The sequence below is a fragment of the Mercenaria mercenaria genome, chromosome 18 (assembly GCF_021730395.1).
Source record: "Mercenaria mercenaria strain notata chromosome 18, MADL_Memer_1, whole genome shotgun sequence".
Classification (NCBI taxonomy): domain Eukaryota; kingdom Metazoa; phylum Mollusca; class Bivalvia; order Venerida; family Veneridae; genus Mercenaria; species Mercenaria mercenaria.
In genome coordinates this window covers 4885803-4908218 of record NC_069378.1, presented here as the reverse complement: position 1 = coordinate 4908218, position 22416 = coordinate 4885803, and the positions used below count along the sequence as shown (strand labels likewise).

At 34.1% G+C, this 22416-nt stretch overlaps 1 protein-coding gene across 6 annotated transcripts in view; it reads right to left on the bottom strand.

The window, feature by feature from the left end:
• LOC123537768 (electrogenic sodium bicarbonate cotransporter 1-like) overlaps positions 1–22416 on the bottom strand; it is a 103661-nt gene that overhangs the window by 49643 nt on the left and 31602 nt on the right. The window contains exon 1 of one of the 6 annotated variants that reach the window (XM_045321549.2): positions 8380–8518. The exons of the other annotated variants lie outside the window; for them this stretch is intronic. Coding sequence (XP_045177484.2) covers positions 8380–8396 — 17 coding nt within the window. The 5' untranslated portion in view covers positions 8397–8518. Of the gene's footprint in view, positions 1–8379; positions 8519–22416 lie in introns of those variants that run through there. 6 annotated transcript variants of the gene reach the window in all.

The window sequence follows — 22416 nt, the reverse complement described above, 5'->3', positions numbered from 1 at the left end:
TCTGGTGACCGCAAACTGCAAGTCCTTCATACAAGATTGCGTACCCACTGCAGCTCTCTATCATCTGATTTATTTGAGAAAAATATCATTGACTCTCCTTTGTGCGAATGCGGTGAAATAGAAAACTCTTACCACTACTTCCTTGTCTGTCCAAAATACACAAATCTACGCACTGATCTACTAACCACTATTTCCCAGTTCTGTAACCCTTCCATCAATGTCATCGTCAAGGGTAATAGTTCATTATCTCTCGACACCAATATATCGATCTTTATTGCTGTCCAAAAATACATAAGAGAAACGAAAAGATTCTAGAGATAAAATGATGTACTGTTTCATAGATAGCAAGTTCATACCCGCTACATTTCCCTGATATTATCTATACATGTTGAAATCCAATAGAGTAAACAAGATTTGGCTATTATTTATTTATTTGTTTTTCACACTGTACCTTATCCGTTCATCCTTTCATCTTTTCTATGGTTTTTTTTTTGTTTATACTCTATATTTCATAATAATGTATTATTATTTTACTTTGTACTTTCAATTTCAATTAGTATCCAATACCCCTCTTAATGACATTCGTTAATGTTAATTCACAACCTTTTTCAAAATGGTTCTATTATATGTATTGCTTCAAGACTCTTACATCTTAATGAATCTTACGTAACAATATTATTTATTTTAGATATGCAAATCAATACTGTTTTGTTGAAATATGTCATTGTTTTTTTGTTTTTTTCTTCTTTAATATATTACTGTATTCATGTACAATCAGTTATGCCATGAAAAAATATGTAATTGTACCAATAAGGAGAGGACAACCGTAAGCTGATATAGCTTTCTGTCCAATTCCTTAATTAATTGTTCTGTAAATGTTTCATGTATTACTGAAATAAAATATGTTTAAACTAAATAACCTACATACATGTAGAGCAAAATCTATCTCGGGTTATTCTGCAATATACCACTTGCGTGCAATGACGGCATCCGATCCAGGTGCGTAACGCGGTCGTAAAAAGTAGTTACCATTTTTTTCCTAACACTGTTGATACTAGTATGTCGTGTTAGAATCGGAATAACAAGTTCCCAAGTGTGATTTATCATAGAATAATCCGAGTTTTTCGTTCTTATGCGAAACAATATATCACTCAGGCATACGGCCTTCGTGATATATTCTTACGCATAAGACATATGGGAAAATTAGACGCATTGTGAAAATCACCACAAAAGCCGATAATACGTTTGGCCAGGTAAATCGGCTGTCGAGACTGTTCGCTAGTTTTCGGCCTACTCCGTATTTCAGGCCGATGTCTAACCCTTCTTCGCCAATGTACCGTTACATTAATACTTTTGATCATATGGATTTAGGGATATTGTTAAGTCTAATTTACAGTGATTGCAAAGATAGATTAGAAAATAGAAACCTAAATGGCTGTTGGTGGTTTAATCAGAATACCATTTATAACGGTATTCTCAACAAACACATTATTATAAAACCAAACAATGACTTTCCAAAAGTAGTTTCTACTTTCTTACAATCAGATGGAAACTCGCTTTTATAATACTTTCTTTGATGTTCATGATTATGAAATAAAGATTTTAAGTAGTTTTTTTTTATGTAATCAAATAACTGCACATTTATTATTATGTCGTGAGCGGTGTCCAACTAGCTTAGAATCTTATGCCAGCTCGAAGATCGAAATTCAACTTCATAACTTATCGAATTTTGATCCTAAGCTACACCTGAAGATCGAAAAATGTCAAATTGCAAAATAGCTTTTAATTTCGGACCAGCTCAATGATCGGAATTTATAATATTCCAAAAGCCAAATTTCGATCTCGTATTGAATGAACAGCCTGTTCCAAGATTGATATTGAAATGAAAAAGTCAAATATCGAGCAAGCAATTAGTGTCGAGCCATCTCGAAAATCGTACTTCAAATTTTGAAAAGCTGAATTTCAGTATAATACTGAAACTGCGATCTGCTCAAGATTCAAAGATTAAAAATCGTGCAAGATCGGATATATCGAAATTCAAGTTTTTATGCTGATGCGGGAGGCATATAGTGATTGTCCTGTCCGTCCGTACGAGGTTAACCAAATGGGACCGTTTCGTCTAGCATCAATACCCCTTACTAGAATGACTTGATACTAATGCAGATGTAACATGTGACCATTCCTCATCTTCAGACATCACCTGACCTAAGTTTGACCTTGACCTTGAACTTGACCTCGTTTTGGACTTAGGTTGCTTTGTATCGACAAGAATTCCACCAGGGGCATCAAGCGTTTATTGAACACAGCTCCTTGTTAAAAATCTAAATAGATTATTCTCGGTATTATATTTCAAGCATGCTCGAATTTTCAAAGCAATCGAATTTAAAACTGGTATTGAATGTGAAACTATATTTTAAACAGCCAGCTTCCGGGAAAACCCAGTACTGGTGTCATATGAGAAGTCATGGTCGTGACCCCTTTCACGGATGCCCGAACCCACGACCCCTGGGTTGAGCGGCCGACACATTATTCACTGGACGACCGCTCTCCTAAAAATATTTGAATTTCGGTCATCCTGCTGGATCTAATTTCAATTATGCCTCGAAATTCGACGAATTCTTTTTATTTTAATTTCGATTTCCGAGTCTGTGCGAAATTCAATGTAAGCGAAATTCAACATCATCCTTTCAAAATTTGAATTTTGAATTTCTACTTCTAACTTGCCCAAAATATGCCGCCTAAACTTTCAACGTTTCTTTTTTTAATTTTGAACTTCGATCCTCAAGCTGTTTAAAATTGACTATTGGCTGTAAACAAATCATATTATGGAGCGTCCACTAATTTATAAATCCGTACATGTGTGCTATTTAGCGGGTGAGAAGATATCAGTCTTTACCGTTAAGGAGCTTAAATTCCGTAAGAATTGACGGAAACATACGAGAATGTTCGAGTCTTTCCGATAAGGAAAAAAAACCTATACTCATCTGCAAAATGCTTAAAAAAGACCATTTTCTTCTACACCTAGAAAACTGAAATTAGTATGAAACAATAGCTAAATGAATATAGATTACTAAGTCGTTTGCAAAGGTCTTTAAGTACACATAAGAATCTATTTATTCTTTGTTAAACAGAAGAAACTTCAGCAAATTATCCATATTTTACTATATTTCTAATTGTAGATAGACAGACATAAAGTATACGCAAAAAAGACCATTTTCTTTTAAATTCACTTTTAAAATAAAACATTCATAAGAAAGACAATGCATTGAATATTATCACATCGTTTGCAAAGCTAAAATACCTATAATACTTTTTCCATGAATTTAAATAAGGTAAAGTGCTCCTTCTTTGCGCTATATAAAATATTTTCACTCGTGTGAAAAATCGATGGGTCTAATTTTCCCATAAGACTCAAAACTCGGGTTATTCTACGATAAACCACGTTTGGGAACTTATTATTTCTTAAATATTTACATTCTCCCTATTCGTTCTATTGAAAATTATGATGTCCATTTTGTATGAACCGCAAAAAAGGCGTCAAATTAACGAGATTATGTCGATGTTTAGCATTCTCGCATAACAGATGTCTACCATGGTTTTCTAAAATGTTTCGGGATTTTGAAGTACCTCTAATGGATGAGAATGATGTTTAGACGCTTGCATATCTTCAGGGAGAACGATCCTTAGATGACGTCACAGCTATTCTCTCTGGTGCATTGAATTATTAAATTATAAACATTATGTAAACAAACCAATTGTAAATATAAGTAATGATTTTATTTATTTATTTTTTGTGGGGTGGGTTGGGGTGGGGGCGGGAGTTCATGCGAAATGAACGACGAAATGTGATCGGCAAATTACCCATGGATTTGCCGATCATATTTTGTCTTAATTTCGCATTAAATCCGAAAATAAATCTTACTTTCTTACTCTAACAGGAAAGTCTTTTAGAAGCATTTGACTGAGGTTATGTAATGCACATCACGTCAGATGCCTCAGCACTGGCCTTAGCGGAACTTTTTTCCACTAGTTCATGTAGTACTCACATATACTTGTGACGTAGGTGCTATATCATGTTAAGGTCATTGAAAGCACTCTAGAATCCCTAAATTATAACAGGGAATTATAACTACATAGAGTCCAACCTTGATGCTTCAAACAAGATTATGCGTTTACAGCATGTGATGCTACAAGCTTGTTAAATGAATTAATAAGTCATTCATAAATCTGCACTTTCGAGGAAAAACGTTACTCAGGTTTAGGTTCAAATGCCCTCTGGAAAGTCGTTTGTAATCACATACCTTCGTATAAATTTATGTAATTAATTAGGTTAAGTGGCTACATACTCATTAACACAAGTTGTGTCTCCTCGGACATCATATAAATAATCGTGTCTGATACGTGTTCAGTTTGGACAATTTTGACATTGTCTTCGATATATAACATCAATTCAGCACCGTGTCTGGATATATTCAATACAATTTATGCATATAACAATTAAATAACAAATCATTTGATACAACATTTGACCGGAAAGACGAGGTTGCCGCTTTTACATATTCGTCACACGTAGTCATTTCTACAATTACATTCATGCCTCCTAATCATTGCTGGCGTTTGATACGGAAAGAGAATTATTTTCTGAACAATGCAAGATATCATTAGCGTCAACATCAGAGTAGTGTCCGAGCATTTGTAGTTTTCAGTTTACAAGTAGTTTGATTTAGACTCTAGTACTTGTAACACTGGTTAGTTATTACACTAGGAGATGGGACTATCCGACATGTACAATAATCATTATTATACTGAACACATGTTGTTAATGTCTGATTATCTTTAAAGATGAACTTTACTTATATCCACTTTTCTCTAAGATTATGTAATAATTATTTAGAAAATGCTAACTTCTTATGTGCCTTAATATATTAATCAATTTACTAGGTATTGAGGTGCAATGAGTCATATCCGGTAAAACATGTGTTAAAATCATTTTAATTCAAACGCCGTAAACGTACACATTTATTATTGTGTAAAACTTCAAATTACAGGGCTCTTCAAAATAAGTGAGAATGGTTATAAACGAAACTGGACAAGGCAACAAATCAAACTCTTTAGAATATTTCTGTGAAATTCTCGGGCAACTTTGGAAGTGCAGGACATCAAGATGGCTATCCTACGTGACATTTTTCCCGGGACGGGTACATGACAATAATATTTGCACGATATTGTCATTATTACTGAAAGGAACGGCACAGAAGAAAAAAGAAATGTGAGCTATTTTCCGAAAATAGCAATATTTTATGGATGCACCTTTTAGGTTTTTAGGTTTTTCTAAACATTCAAATGTAAGCATTTGTAATTCCATCAATGGTAGTGATATCGTTCATATCAATTTGATAAAAATGCATTTTCGGGAGTTTTCAAACCTTTCCAAGTAGATATCATAAAAATGAGAAATGAATATCAAACAAATACTTATTCGCTACGCTTTTATTGTCTATATACAATTATGTTACCTCAGAATATGTAATACTGTAAAAGAGGAATCTCGTCAGCATTTAATTATTTGGCATCGTAAAATGGGCAAGGATATCACATTAGCTGTTATAATTCTATGAGTTTTAATTTTAAAAACGTGCTACTCTAATTATTAAACAAAAAAGATATCTAAAGTAAGTTAAAGAGCATTCTTTAAAAATAATCACCCTGTCAATCAATGAGAAACTTGACCCATGTATGGCCAAAATTAACATGTCACGCTGACAAAGAAAATCAGCAGTCACCTTAAATTTGCATTTTACAAAAATGAAAATAGCACTAGCGTAAATACGACTTGAAAAAGATTTTAATTTCAGAAAAAATATATATGAATATTCTTACAATGAATAATAAAGATATGAAATGGAGCAGTCAACCTGTAAAAGTTTGTAATACGATGACATTTCTTTTGTAACTTGTATTCTTCACAGTCAAAAGAAGCAATTACAACAAAAAGTATCCACGTCATTTCCTTGAGTTGCAAATTTTTATCATAGGAACATTTACTAAAACACGACCGTTGAAAACTCACGAAATTATTGGCATTATTGTAGTTTATTGCTAAAGTAAGTTTGCATTCTGTTGTTGGACCTACGAAGTAAAAAAAGAACAGATTTGATGAACGTGTTCCCAACAAATGTCAGAAGTACAATTATAGATAAAGACAATAAAAAGTAACAAGTGAACGAGTTGTGTTTGTTAAACACGCATACCCCACCCCCTTATATTCTTATATTAGCCTTCCGAGATCATTGTGACCATTGTCCTTTGACCAACTGACCTCAAACCCGTTAGGGGACACGTTCCAACCAAGTCTGAAGTTCGTGCACCAAAGGCTTCTAGAGTTATCGATTTTAGTCTCAACGTCAACGTGACCTTGACCTTCGACCTAATGACCTCAAAAATAATTACAAACATGCAGTCCTAAGTCTGACACATATGGGCCCAATTGTTCTTCAGTTATTGATCTGAAACGGACAGATGGACGACAAACGGACGATCCGACCACCATGTGCCTCACCTGTGAAGTGCATAAGACCGTACGCCTTCACCAAGCAACGTATTGATCAATAGTTAGAAGATACGTTTTTGCACTTATCTGTTTATGCCTCGCCGTAAGTACAAACAGATTAGACTATAGACAGGTTGGCCGAACTGAAATCTTACAATTACTGCAATTCTCTCCACGGAAGCCAATTTGATAAAGGATATGAAGATAAAAGTTCAATATGATGAATGACTTGTTTTCACAGACGACTTTTATTTTATTGTAGATACTAAATGGGGAATTGTTTTCACAAGACTTAGTGTATATAAAATCCGTCTAGCCTTTCAAAGTTTAAAATCATTGAAAAAGATATGGCAAGGAAATGGCTCACAGTAGAGACAGCCATTGAGTGTTTATGACGTTACTTACACACTGCTGGAAAATTTATTTAGCAAGTACATTTTAAAAAGATTAATATTCGGAATCCTTCAAATAAATATTAAAAACTAATTAAATACAAAATGATGTTTTACGTTGATTTTGAACATTCTTTCGCAGTCCTAATTGATAATAAGAAGACATAGTAGACAGAATAATAATAAGGCAATCGTTGTCTTTCTCGTTTATGCTAATAAACTAATCAACCATTCAAGGTTTCGAGTAATTGCGATGTAACAGATGTGTTGACTTCAATTTAATAAAAAATCAATCGATCTCCTTTAGAAAAAAACAATGTTTTGATTCTCTATGCTTTGGCTATACGACGGTTGTGGCGCCTAGTAGGCACAACACAATTATCTATTTAAGAACAAAAAACTTGGTATCTCGGTGCGCAGTGATCTGAAGTAGCCAGATTCCTCTGTCAAGGTCACAATTTGCTTTTTAAGAGTTTATTTGAAGTTGGTCAATGACATTCGGATCAAGTAACAGTTGTTTACGTGATTTGCGAGATCAAATAAATATGAATTTGATAAATATACTTTGCGTGCATGAGGAATATATAAATATAAGATATTAGATCCTATGATAAATACGTTCAAATGCGCTGTACCTGCAAAGGTAGCCACTCGGAGCGCTAAAGAGAAAGCCTACCAGAAAACAGATAGAGAGAGAGAGAGAGAGAGAGAGAGAGAGAGATTACAGGCCTGTCCAGCTAAGTTTGCATTAATAGTAATATGTTTAGCCAAACTTCAATAGAAATTCGATAGAATTCCGATGCTACGTGTAATTTTGAAAGTGGCATTTTTGTTCCGATTGCCGAAATTCCCAATATTAGAGAATAGAAATTTTAAACGACATTTTATATTGAGATAAAAGGAAATTATCAGCTTTTTATATACTTTTATATAAATAGGGTTATCATAAGTTGTTAGGAAAGTCAATTAAACATAAATCTATAATACGAATCTATCTAACTCTGTATAATTGAAGTCTCAGTTACTTGAATAAATCTCGAAACAGAATTTAGAAAAAGGGGAAAAAATGTCATAACTGTTATTCATCATATCAAACCACATAGAAATCATGATTTGAGCCGCACCATGAGAAAACCAACATAGTGCGTTTGCGACCAGCATGGATCCAGACCAGCCTGCGCATCCGCGCAGTCTGGTCAGGATCCATGCTGTTCGTTAATGGTTTCTCGTATTGCAATAGGCTTTGAAAGCGAACATCATGGATCCTGACCAGACTGCGCGGATGGTCTGATTCCATGCTGGTCGCAAACGCACTATGTTGGTTTTCTCATGGTGCAGCACATTTGCAACAGAGGACGAATCATGAAATTTTACAATTGGATATATCAAGCAACACTGCGGAAATGCAAGTAAAGTAAAATTAAATACGTTACTCACAATTTGCGAAAATTCATGTTGAAACTGTATTTTTACTTCAGAAATTGTCAGTAAACACAAAACATAAGTTCCATTTCACATTCCATTTGTTTTAATCCGTATATTAGTAAGAAACAAATGATATCTACGTAGAAATACACGTAATTCATGTTTAACGTATATATGATGTATTCTTGTTCACGTCAACATAACACTGATACAAACACTTGTAACATAATTGTTACTGGCGTTAATTACACCCTGTAGTAACATCGAATTCATGATGATAACGTGTTATTATTTCACTTTGATCCAATAAATATCTCTGCCATTCAGTCTAGCGTGGGAGAAGTCGTAGAATTTAGTGATAGCTATTCTTTAGTTAGTAAGAGAAGAAATATCTAAATTAATCTTAATGATCTACTTAGAAGATGTATTGAGACTCAAATTGTTGAAATGACTTCATTTGCATACATATTATGAATGTTTACACTAATTTTAAAGTTGAATTCAAAGGAAGACAGACAAAGTACTAAATTGTAGACACGACGCCTTCTGTATTGTAAGTAAAACTGAAAAAAAAAAAAATCAGGACTCCTTCGAAATAAATATTACTGGTATTGTCTTGAAGAACAATGAGGTGCTGAATGAAAAGTATGTGTTTGCGCGCTCGCGCGCGCGCGCGTGTGTGTGTATGTGCGTGCGTGTGTGTATGTCCGGGGGAGGGGGTTGTGGGAGGGAGGGGTCACGTTGATGCAAATATATTATTTTCAACCAAACAAACGCAGTGTAAAATAAGCTCAACAAGAGTGCCAGAATGTCACAATATACGCCCGTCACAGCAAATTTCTTTACACTAGCACCTGTATTTGCAAATGGAATTTTAATTTTGTGGTTGTTTAGTAATTATTGTTATTCTTTTGTTTTTTTCTAAATCCACATAAAAACTCCTTACCAGGTAGAGATATCTTAAAATACACCTAAAACTTGAAAGTATCATCTATGTTGTACCACAGAAAAATGGTCTTGGTTTTTCCTACGGTCAGTTATAAAAAAAGTTACAATATAAGTTATTTAAAGTAACAACTAAGGGAAATTAATCTTTAAAAAAAAAAAGAAAATTGTCAGTCCACACAAATATCCTTACCAGGTAGAGAAAGGTCAAAATACATCTCAAACTTGGATGTAACATGCATGTTGTACTACAGAAAAGTGGTCTCGGTTTATCCCTACGACTAGTAATGAAAAAGTTACAATACAAGCTATTTATAGTAACAACAAAGGATAATAATTCTAAAGAAGGGACCTGTGCATGACACTTCGTCTCATGATGGTAGTTCAAATGTGCCAAGTTCAAAATCCCTCCATGCATGAAGAAGAAATGCTTCAGACAAAGTCATTCTTGTATCTGACCTTTGGCCTCTAAGTGTGACCTTGACCTTAGACCTAGGGACCTGGTTCTTGACACTCTGTCTCATGGTGGTGAACATTTGTGCCAAGTTATATCAAAATCCCCCCATGCATGAAGAAGAAATGCTTCGGACAAAATTTTCATTCTTGTATCCTTTGACCTCTAAGTGTGACCTTGACCTTAGACCTAGGGATCTGGTGTTGCGCAGGACACTCCGTCTCATGATGGTGAACAATTGTGCCAAGTTACATCAAAATCCCTCCATGCATGAAGAAGATATGCTCCGGACAAAGTCATTATTGAATTTGACCTTTGATCTCTAAGTGTGACCTTGACCTTAGACCTAGGGATCTGGTTCTTGCGCACGACACTCCATCTCATGACGGTGAACAACTGTGCCAAGTTTCATCAAAATCCCTCCATGCATGAAGAAGGTATGCTCCGGACAAAGTCATTCTTGAATTTGACCTTTGACCTCTAAGTGTGACCTTGACCTTAGACCTAGGGACCTGGTTCTTGCGCACGACACTCCGTCTCATAATGATGAACAACTGTGCCAAGTTTCATCAAAATCCCTCCATGCATGAAGAAGATATGCTCCGGACAAAGTCTGTGGACGCCGACCGCCCGCCCGCCAGGGGCGTTCCCATAATACGTCCCGTTTTTCAAACGGGCGTATAAAAATGAGACCCCAAATTGTAATGATGGTGTATGACTAAGTTTCTATCGCAAATAATGCAATGCAATTATTTCTTTGATGTAAACAACGTCTTATTCCCAAGCATAGACCTGTCATGATTTCAGCAAAAAAAAAATACCTTTTCAAAAATAATAATAATAATAATAATAATAATAATAATAATAATGATAATAGTAATAATATTTCGCATGTGTATTGCCTATTAACCTGAAATCCGCCTATCTACTGCAGTTAAAATTGAATGTGAAGTCTGACTTTTTATTCTTTGTTAACTTGAAATCCACTTATTTATGTCTATTAAACTGAAATCCACTTGTTAACTGTCTATTCACTTTACCGTCTATTAACCTCAATTATAGCCTTATGCACACATGTGTAATAAGGTGTCTTTACATTTCTATAAATGATACCAAAATGTCAAGTATAGGTTCACAATGAAATAAATATAGGAACTTGCTTATATAAAATATGGAAATGCCACTTTAACTTGGAAAAATGGTTTATTTTCTTTCCGCCATTATTCTAACCAGAAAGTACTGCTTGACAACATACTTAGTACTATTATGCATTCTGGGGTCGGTCTCCAGACCCATGATTACATCACTGAAGCTTGGTAAAATATTAATGTATCGTTGAAGCATATGGCGTAAGCCGTATCATCCCTTCTGAAAATGTTTGCTAATATAAGTATGAAATTGTGTAATAAAATGTTCTGATATGACAGTAAAATAAGTTTCCCATGGGTTTGTGTAACTCTAATGACAAGATTAAGAACGACATTCTGTCTCCTCTTGATGCGTATATTAAAGCCACACCACGTGATCAAAAACCGGTTTGTCGAGCCTTATTGGTATTTAACCGCTCCCCAGAGGTTGTCTGTCGGTTGTAATGTGGAGTCCTGAGGCAGATGCTGAATGTATTTTTCATTCTGCATAAGGCTATAAGAGAGAAACACGTAACTTCACGGTGCTGCTGACAATTTGTTTTTGATCTAACAAACAGCAAATCTAAATTCAACTAATCAACACAAACAAGAAAGAATAAAAAACGACTCGAAGACGTACATATTATCTTTACTAACAGTATGCAAGAGTGCGTGAGTATTTAAGCGCAAAGCAACATAAATTATATAAAAAAAGAGAAGAAAATACAATGTATAATGCCATTCATATATGAATTATAAGAGACTGCAACACATAAAATTGACTAATACCGTAAAAAGACCCGACATATTTTTAAAATGCACTTTATTTCTATTATCATGATTATTTTTTATTATTAATTATTATCATTATGTACTTACAACTTTCGCAACCCGCGGCTAACTGGCCGCAATAATTTGGTCAAATCAAATTGGTTTCGAACAAGGAAAGGCAATAATTCAACGCCAAGCTACATAGAAATTATACACACTCATACAGACAGATGTGCATACAGTATTACATCGCTCATAAATCTTACAAAGATTGATAGATTTAATTTGTTCAATTCATTCCAGCTAAAGAAATCGTATCAATTAGAAAAAATCACTGTAGATGTCTGTGCAGTTACAAACAAACCATTTACCATAAAATTTTGTGTTATAATGATTAAGCCTTTAAACTACGCTAAAGATTTATTGAAATTTTAAGCTTGTTGAATGTTCTCATACACATTACAAATTAATCATGAAATGCACGTGAACACAATGTTATGTTTCTGAGGTAATTGTTTTAAACAACAGTTATAAATATTCATTTACAGCACGCAACTGTAATATACAACAATAATAATTGATATGGTAAGAAAACAAAACATAGAGGAAAGCCTTTGATCAGGAAAATGAGTTTCTCGCTGTAGACGCAATAATAGACCTTGAGCTGACAATAACCCCCCATCCCCCCCTCTAGGGATGTTTCTACGCTATGATTTTCTTAAAGCATATAATATGAGCTATCATTCCAGAAATTCTGCCACGTGGCAGTCGGGTTCTTTTTACGTTACAGCCCACTTTATACGTTACCATTAATAATTTCTTGAAAATACTGACTGGCACTACAGTAAGCCATAAATGGTTTACTAGCTACACAATATATCAATATATAAAGACAGAATATACAGATATATATTTTGCAGGTAAAATTGATACTTATAAGCATGTGCTTTACGTTATCAAATGTACGTTACCAAAATTATAATGAAAATAGAAAATATAACTATGTGATTTTATATTTTATTTAAAGTGTCTATTTCTAAAGTGTTATAAAAAGAGGTTGTGGATATAACAGATAAGAGCTTGACATAATTATATTGGTTGTTAAATATTTCTAATTTTTAAGGAAAAATAAGCAGTAATGTATAGCAAAGAAGATGAAATAATATAATGTTGACAATATGAGTTTGAAATTTATAATAATTATTATTTTTTAAAAAGTTGAAAAGTATTTGAGATGTGGTAAAATATTTTGTTTAAACAGATATGTGACATGTACAAATTTTATAAATATGTATTATATATTTTAAAACATAAATATATCACAAGTTATAAATCGAAAATTACTAATCATTATATATAATTTTCTTCAAGCTGAAGTCACCATCAAGATTAACAAAAAAAAAAAAAACACACACACACAAAAAAAAAAACAAAAAAAAACAACAAAAAACATTTTTCATGTGAAATGAAACTGATTTCATTGAGTTGAAAATGAAAGGAAATGAAAAGATATTAAAATGAAATAAATTACAAATGTGTGAACTGATTTGCAGAGAGTGAGTGCTCAAACTTTCTTAATCTATATGGCACCTTCGAGTTATTCAATCCATTATAATGTTATAGTCCAGCCTAAGTTAAAAACATTAGTAGATGCAAGTAATGAAGTTGGTCAGAAATATACTATAGTGACAGGTGACTCGGCTATTGCTAAGAAGGCATATTCTTTGGTTCTGCAGTCTAGAGATGGATTTGGTAACATAATTGTTAGAATGGGTGTATTTCACACAATCTGCTCTACATTTGGGCCAGTAGGAAAATTAATGAAGGGCCATGGTCTTGCAGATTTTGTAATAGAATCAGGAATTTGTCCTAGTGGTTCACTTGATAAAGTATTACCAGGTAAACGCTACACCCATGCCCTAAATGAACACAGGACTGTCATGGAAGCTCTTGAGTGTTTGCTTCTATGCGAGTTTGAAGAGACAGAACCCCGCAAGGAAAGCATTTCAGAAGACATTAATATTACAGAAATGGACTGAAAGTCCATGCAAAGAAAAGGTGTTTGAAATAATAACTCTCCTGACTTTGAAGAGTATTTCAATAGGCATGAGCAGTTCAAATCAGAAATCAGAAAGGGTAAAAGTGGCCAAACTGCTCAATTTTGGTCAATGCATGTAGACCTAATTCACATGATATTGATGCTCATCAAAGCAACACAGATCAATGCTCTTGATTTACATATAGCATCTCTGTACAAACTGTGCTCTTTGTTCTTCGCATTTGACCACAATAATTATGCTCGCTACCCCTTTGTTTACCTGTTGACATTGATGAATATTGATCCAAGTGCAAAAGAGCTACCCCGAAGTAATGATTTAAGTTTATCTAGGTCTTCTATACCGGCACTGAGAAATGCTGTAGATATTACTACAGAGACATGAAAAGTCTGAGGTTGGCATACTTGGTTTCAGTAGAAACTATGCTGTATAATTCCACTGGCGCATGACTCGTCATTACAGAGCAAGGTATGTTGAAGCAACACTTCAGAATGCAGACATACATAGAGAAGACATGTCCAACCACAAAGAAGTATAACCTGCTCAGGAAGGCAAGAGTGAAGAGGAAGTTAACAGGGTTATGATGGCATAGAATCTTTTACAAACCCATTCCAGGCTGAAAAAAAACAACAACAAAGATGAAATTGATTGAAAAATCAGTTCCTTTTCAAGACCCCACGAAGAGAAGAAAACTTAAAACATTTTCCACAGCTGAAGTAAAAAGAAAAGTAACCACTTCTCAAAACAAAATACTACAGATAAGAGCAGAACGTAAAATATATGAACAGTTGGTACTTTTGGCTGTTCAGCACAACATAGATCTAGAATTGACACTTTCTTTTCCTGTAGGACCTGTCACCTGGCAGTTATAGCTACTGCAACTGGAATGCCAATGAAAACAGACTCGTCAAAACTACTTCACTATGTAGAGGCTGCAGCCATTCAATAAGATGACATTGTTTTGTTGATTGATAGTAACGCCCCTGCTGCAAAACTTAGTAATCATCCCTGCAACATTCCACGACGGAGCCGAAGCTGTGTTCAGTAAACTACCTAAGACAGCTCAAGTCGATTTTGTAACTGACACTTACAGTCATCATGACTGAAAAGCATTTATGTCAAACGGTGAAAACAAAACACAGTGATCAGTCTAATTTTCGAACAAGGAAAATGTGATTCCTATGCACTAAAGATGAAGAGAAGACAACTGTATTTTGTTAATGGTGAAAAGTGTTATTTACTCACAAGTGAAGATGGGAACAAAGTTCAAGCTCAATCAAAGTTAGATCCCCAGATAGACGCGTTTGTGTTATTGGTGATATCTTCAAAAACACAAAATACTGTTTTATTTTACACTGGAACAGGCAATAAAAGACGCCATTTAAATGCTCACAACATCTTTATAAGCAGAGGACAAAGAATCTGCTCAATTTTGCCTGCAATACGACATCTGACTGGTTGACATAATCGGTGCTCGAACAGGGAAAGTAACACCGCTCAAATTAGTAGAGAAAAAACAGGTGTATGTTGCAACATTAGCAGAAGTAGTTCATACACATCACTGATCTGATGACCTCTTTAACAGCATCAAAAATATTGTCTGCGCAATCTATGGATTGAAGGATACAATTACATCAACAAACTTATATATGACATGTTTTTTTGCAAAGTATCAGGTACGTGCTGGCAATGTCCCGAGTACATATAATGGTATGGACATGAGTCTATTTCCACTGTGCCATGTCACTTAGAATGCACATAACAGATAGTAGATGAAAGTGGATAGAAATTTGGATCAGAAAATTTGTTGGCATATGACTGGTGTTCAGATAATATAGTACTTCAAGAACTAGCTGAAATTATTTGTGACACATCAGCAACATGTGACTCTGACGATGATAATGAAGAAGTAGAGATGACCAATATAATTGACACCATATACGAAACAGACAGTCATTATGATGACTTAGGTGACTTAACCCCGCAACTTAGTTGTTTCTCAATTTTGGTTTATGTGAATTTATTTGGTTAAACAGATAAGTGGTTGTAAGCGTGTATTTTTCAATTACTAAAATATACATTCAGTAACGTATCGTATCGTAGGTTACAATGTCAGTGCTGGGCTATATGCATTTTTATATCAAACTAGTTTGAACTTGATAAGATACTTGCATTATCTAAGTTTGAACATCATTATAAGGATAACATAAACAATCTATTGACTGAGAAATGAAAATAATATATCGTGAATTTTAGTAACGTATATAATGATGGTAACGTACTTGTTCTTAAAACTGTTGAACGATCATTCTTAAATACTAACGGAATGTGTATCTGAAAATACTACACTTTAGACATATCTGATATTTTATGACAATTAAACCCATTGAATTAATTGATACGCGTATTTTTATAAATCAGAATGGTAACGTAAATTACAAAAAGAAATGATCGATTTAGAGAACAAAACTAAGCCGGAACATTGACAACAGCATATTTTGCATATTACTAAACCCACTTGCTGATCATTTTGGTTGCTTCAATCATATAAATCACCACATTCCAGTTGTATCATTTATTAAATAATTGTTAAGGTAACGTAAATAACAGGCTGTAACTCATAGAGAACCCGCTTGCCAGATGGCAGAATTCAGAAATATGATCTACATACAAGGGGCTTCAAAAATAATGGGGTCTACAAAAATCCCTAGAGGGGGGGAGGGTTTCACCTTCCAGCTCTAGGCCTATAAGTATTTGTGTATTTACTACTACCTCATTGCAGTTATTGCAAAATTACCTTCGGCATTCAGAACAGTGTAGTGTCCGGTCAACCGCAGGTTTCAATTTACAGGTAAATTTAGGTTAAGCTAGTCAGTTACAGTCAAGAAGATAAATGTCATCTTATCAGGGACATAACTGTATCAGTGCAGTCAGAGACAAATATATATTCAGAGCAATCAGAGACAAATATTTATTCAGTGCCATCAAAGAAAAATACTTATTCAGTGAAATCATAGAATAAAATGTGTTCAGTGCTATTAAAGACAAACATTTATTACATACCTACACATTCAATCAAACTACAGCTTGTATGTCACAAGCAAATACGAACTGGAAGAAAACAAGTTCTGTATTGTACGTGTACAATGTTGAAATACAATCCTGTATTATGGGTGTGTCTGGACTTTTTGTTGATCATCATTAAACATTTCGGTATTTCAGTTGGTAAAAGAATAATCAAAAGTGATTTAAGTAAACACAGTATAATTCTAGTTTAGAAAAAAAATGGTGTTTAACACAGTAATTACATCTTTTATGATTCCGCTTCTTTAACCCTATGCTGACAGACAAAGATGTGTGGAATGTCAAAAGAGGTCTTATTAGTGGAATTATGTGGTCATCTTGGAGCAGAAGAGTGGTATTTAAAGTGAAATATAGAAAAAAATTAACTGAGTGCTGGAAAAAATGGTCTAAATAATGAGCTGTTTTCAGTTTAAGACTGATCTTAATGCAGGCTTCTACTATCCTGGATATTGTATTCTATTTGGATCACACTCGGCACTCGTTCAATGAGAAACAAGCATGTATTCAGTGGAATCCGAAACCAAAATGCATATAAAGGAAAGAATTACAGAACATTTATCTTCAGCAATTAGTGCGCAGTACATATGAAATAGGTGTATTAAATAGAAAATGTAATTTCTAAATCTTAACAGTTGATAAGCAGTGCTCTTGATACTAAAATTGCAAAAGCATAATCAACCAAATAGCAATGTACGAGTATGACTGACGACTTCTCTTAGACATTTTCTTCTTAAATTCTTAAATACTTGCATGAAATTAACAAATATGCAGTGTATTCCAATAATAAAAAGAAATCGGAGAAAAGTTTCGAAATTTGTTCGCGACGCTGTTTCAGCCTGTATTAATTTGGTAGAATGTAGTGATTTCACATTAAATTATGATATTGATATTTGATATTCCGTTAATTTTACATTCTCATCCTTCCTATGTTTGACACAGTACCGAGACGAGCAACGGGACTGTGGTACACCTGTTGTATGTTCAGTGCAACTGTTGTAAAAAAAAGCAAGACATACATAAAAAGCGGTTGGAAATAACATACAGAAAGTGGTTGGTTATCGCAAAACTATGTCGAAGCTCTTTCTCGGCTTTTAAACGGGATTTTTTAAAATATGATATACCATTTCTTAAATGAAAGCTGATAATGAATATCTTACATAGTCAGAATCAGAATCTTATTAAAACACAGGAACAACTAGATCATTTGAGCCATGCCATGAGAAAACCAACATAGTGGGTTTGCGACCAGCATGGATCCAGACCAGCCTGCGCATCCGCGCAGTCTGGTCAGGATCCATGCTGTTCGCTAATGGTTTCTCTAATAATAATAGTCTTTGAAAGCGAACAGCATGGATCCTGACCAGACTGCGCGGATGCGCAGGCTGGTCTGGATCCATGCTGGTCGCAAACCCACTATGTTGGTTTTCCCAAGGCACGGCTCAAATCATTTTTTCTCGTCGTTCTCGGCAGGAACTTCAGGAAAAAGGCAGCTAACAAACTATGTTCACTGACAATGTTTAAAGTGGCGGATAGGGCATCATTCCATAAAGGTGTAGATCTATATATAGTAACTGATATCTAAGGAAATCCCGCCAACAAACATATGAACTGTATTTTGACCAAAAGGAACGTAATATGCCGAAAGAAATACTAAAAGATGCTACAATAGTAGAAGAATACCGTCATAATGTCCTTGATTTTGACCTAGATTATATCAATTCCACATATGAAAAGCTTTGTCATTAAGGAATGCAGTAACATATTAAACACCTTTGGTATATTTTTGTCCGGAGAGACTTCACTGGCGTTTTACAAAGTACTTACTATTCGTGAAAATCCATACTGGTTGCACAAGTTAGGCTCAATATTGTGTTTGCAATCTCTGAAATCTGGTGTAATGGTTAATGCATACTGTATGCTTCTCTAACCATAATTACGTAATAACAAGATATAATTCCAAGAGGAACACTTTCATATATCATTGTTAAATAAACAATAAACAAATAAACTGAGGTGAAACACATTGTTAAATTAGGGTTAATTAACAGAAACCTCATATTGTAATGCAAAAATGTCGACCTCAGTATTTATAAGTATAATGTATATACTTGTGGGCAATGATATATCACCAGTGCGTCGGTAAAATGAAATACTACATGTATATGGCTTGCAACTGTTAAAGGCAATCTATGTGCTGTATAGTTTTTAGGGGTTTTTTTCCAGTTACTTTACATTTTCTAATTAACGCCCTCCCCAAACACAATCCTCCATCCAAAAAACAACAACAAAAAACAAAAAAACTACAAAACTTTAGGTTAATTTATGTCAACAGTAAATACAAGCTGCACGATAGTCCGGAACGTCATGGGAATATGCAGTATTAAATATCCTCTTCATAAGCATTGCAGATATATACTTTACTTCATGACTGTAACTATCGCTTCATAGTAACTACGTAAACATAAAATTAACCTTAAAGTTTTATATTTGTACAGACATTAATGTGGAAGGTTTAAATAGTACACATTAAAAACATGGATAGCTAAACACAATATAAATATGTATACTAACAGGAAAACTGGAAGTGTTTTTTTTTTTCAACAATTGACTGTTATACATGATTTTGTATAGTAAAAGTATGTCTATAAAATACAGTTGGTGTATATTTCAAGTCACGTTAAATTCATTTGATGCGTATTTTCTCCATTTAGAAGTATTACCTGAAAATTGACCATTTTAGTTAAAGATGTGCGTTGGATCTTTAACAGTGTAATCGCATATCATGGAAGAATATATATGTTAAAATCAAAATTTACCTTGATGGTGACGTGACCAACACAACAAAATATTCGCTAGGAAGTGTGAGACAAATTAGTCTAACAAATACTGACATTCTGCTGACCAATGTCGTATTGAAAGTATGAAATAACATGAAGATAGATTTTCATTTTCAATAAAGGCTTGTGAGACAATGACCAAATGCACTTAATTTTGGAAATATGTCTTTGGATTCTTTGTTCCGAAACAAGCATGCACGAAGTGATCAAGACAAAAGTTGCATATACTGAATGAAATAGTTAGAACTGATATGTTTAACATTTCACGGTATTTGGCTGTGTTTGTTATAGGAGACGACACACTAAAAACAGGATATATCCCGAAGTTATGTTGTCATGTCTAAAAGAAACGCACCATTCGTAAAACATGTCTTCAAAACATTTCAAGGTGTATAATGTACATAATTGCAGTGTATAACGTGATGTTAGTGCATGCATTTTACCGCCCAATTGTTGTAAAATGCATGCTACCACAGGCTTCAGGTCAGATGTAGTACATACACTCCCCTTAAAAAGAACGTGCCTTTCAGATGAGAAATATTTTGTTTCATCGCAAAGCTTACAGTCTGGTGGTCAGGTCTGCTAATCGTAAACATACGACTGCATATGGTCAAACGTGTTAGTAAATGTTTCAGGTCTTATGATTTTAATACAAAAAAAAAAAGGATTTAATCTCTAACATTTTTTCCTGCAGAATTGTTTACGACAGAAATAACTAGACTTCGACTACTCGTTTTCTTTGTTTTTTCTGTTACATATATCCTACAATGTTAAAACAACTGTTACAACAAGCATGAATACGTCATTTCCCAGATGAGTTATTTTGCTGCAAAGGAAATAATTTACATTGTTATTTCAAATATTAAGATAAAACGTGCGAAACATTTTTTTTTTCAAAATAGAATTTTCTATTTGTACAACAACCTACAACTATTTGCATAACAGTCAAATATAACCACATAGTTTTATTCCAGTCTGGTTGAGGTATGCAAAAAATTTATAACATGCATCAAATTTTAAAGTTAGTTTCAGTTTACATATTTAGAAAGAACTGGAGCTATTACTGAAGGTGATGAATGTACTTCCCGCACGCACTGACACAGCACATTGCAATTTGACGCGCACAAGATTGCATAATTATGTGGACTGTATGTATATAGAATAGTAACAAAAAACAAAGTCCAGTAACTCTGCAGAATATTTTTCTGAAAGAACCTAACATGCACCATGCATAAAAACGGTTGATACTGATCACTTGTGTGAAGTTTTATTAAATTGTGTGCAAGGGTTCGGAAGATTAGGCGCGCACAAGATTGTATATGCAGACTCTATGTATATAGTAGAATAACAAAAAACAAAGTCCCATAACTCTGCAGAATATTTATCTATTAAAAAGAACGTAACATGCACAGTGCACAACTATATGCTTGATACTGATCATTTGTGTGAAGTTTCATTAAACTATGTGCAATGGTTAGGGAGATTATGCGCGCACATGATTGCATATGCAGACTGATTTACAAAAATGTATATAGTATATTAGCAAAAAGCAAAGACCCATAACTGTGCAGAACTTTTGTTCTGAATGAACCTAACATGCACCATGCACAACTAGGGTTACTACTGATCACTTGTGTGAAGTTTCATTAAATTATGTGCATTAGTATAGGAGATTAAGCGCGCACAAGACTGCATATGCAGACTCTATGTATATAATAGTAACAAAGAACAAAGTCGCGTAACTCTGCAAAGATGTTCTGAAAGAACCTAACATGCACCATGCACAACTACTGTTGGTACTAATCACTTTTGTGAAGTTTAATTAAATTGTGTCAAGGGGATGAGGAGAGTTGGTGCGCACAAGCTTGTGTGACGGACAAACAGAAAACTTGACCCCCCTCCCCCCACCCCCACCCACACACACCTTACAACTTCGTTGTTTGCGGGATACAGAAACTTGCTAAAACAATCTGTAAAATTGTTATGCACTATAGTGCAAAAACTGGTTTAAGATATCGACTTTGCTTTGGGACAAAAGTTGCTTAAATCTAGTTTCACTTATCCATTCAACTTAAAATTTAGAACTACCAACATTGTTTCCACTGAAGTCAGTAGAAATAGTCTAATTCTGGACAAAATTTAGGGACATTTTCCTTAAAATATTGCGCAAACTATAAAAAAGAAAAGAAAATTAATTGTTTTTGCTTCGGCAATGTTTGAAATACGACTTATTGCGTAAAATTAAGGAAAAAAATCATAATCATTTATTAGTTCTTTTTGTTCTTTTTTTTCTTTTCGTAAGAACGATTTAAACTTGTGAAATACGTCTTATCATCACATCTTGATACTGCAAATAAATGGTGAAATAATGAAGACAACTATTGACACACACAAAGATGAAGTTGTGTATGCTTAGAGAAGTTGTCACTTTGGTTATTTATCGAGTTGTTTTCTTAAGAACATCAAATAACCCGTGAATATGGAAAGTCCCCATCATGGCCGGCAAAAATATGCAATTTTGTTTTGGTATCTTTAACCTGTTCACTTGTACATTAGAATCACCACAACTTAAGATATCAACAAATTAAAATGTGTGTAGTAAGTATTTTCAACATTTTTGTTTTAGATAAAACAGTTTTGTATCTCGAGTCGGGCGTAGATGAATTATAAGATGGTGTGTAAATTAACCACATTTTAAACAACGATCTATTAGCATGTTTATTTCAGACGAAAATGAAACTCTGAATGCGTCGGAAATTGACAAAATGTTTTGT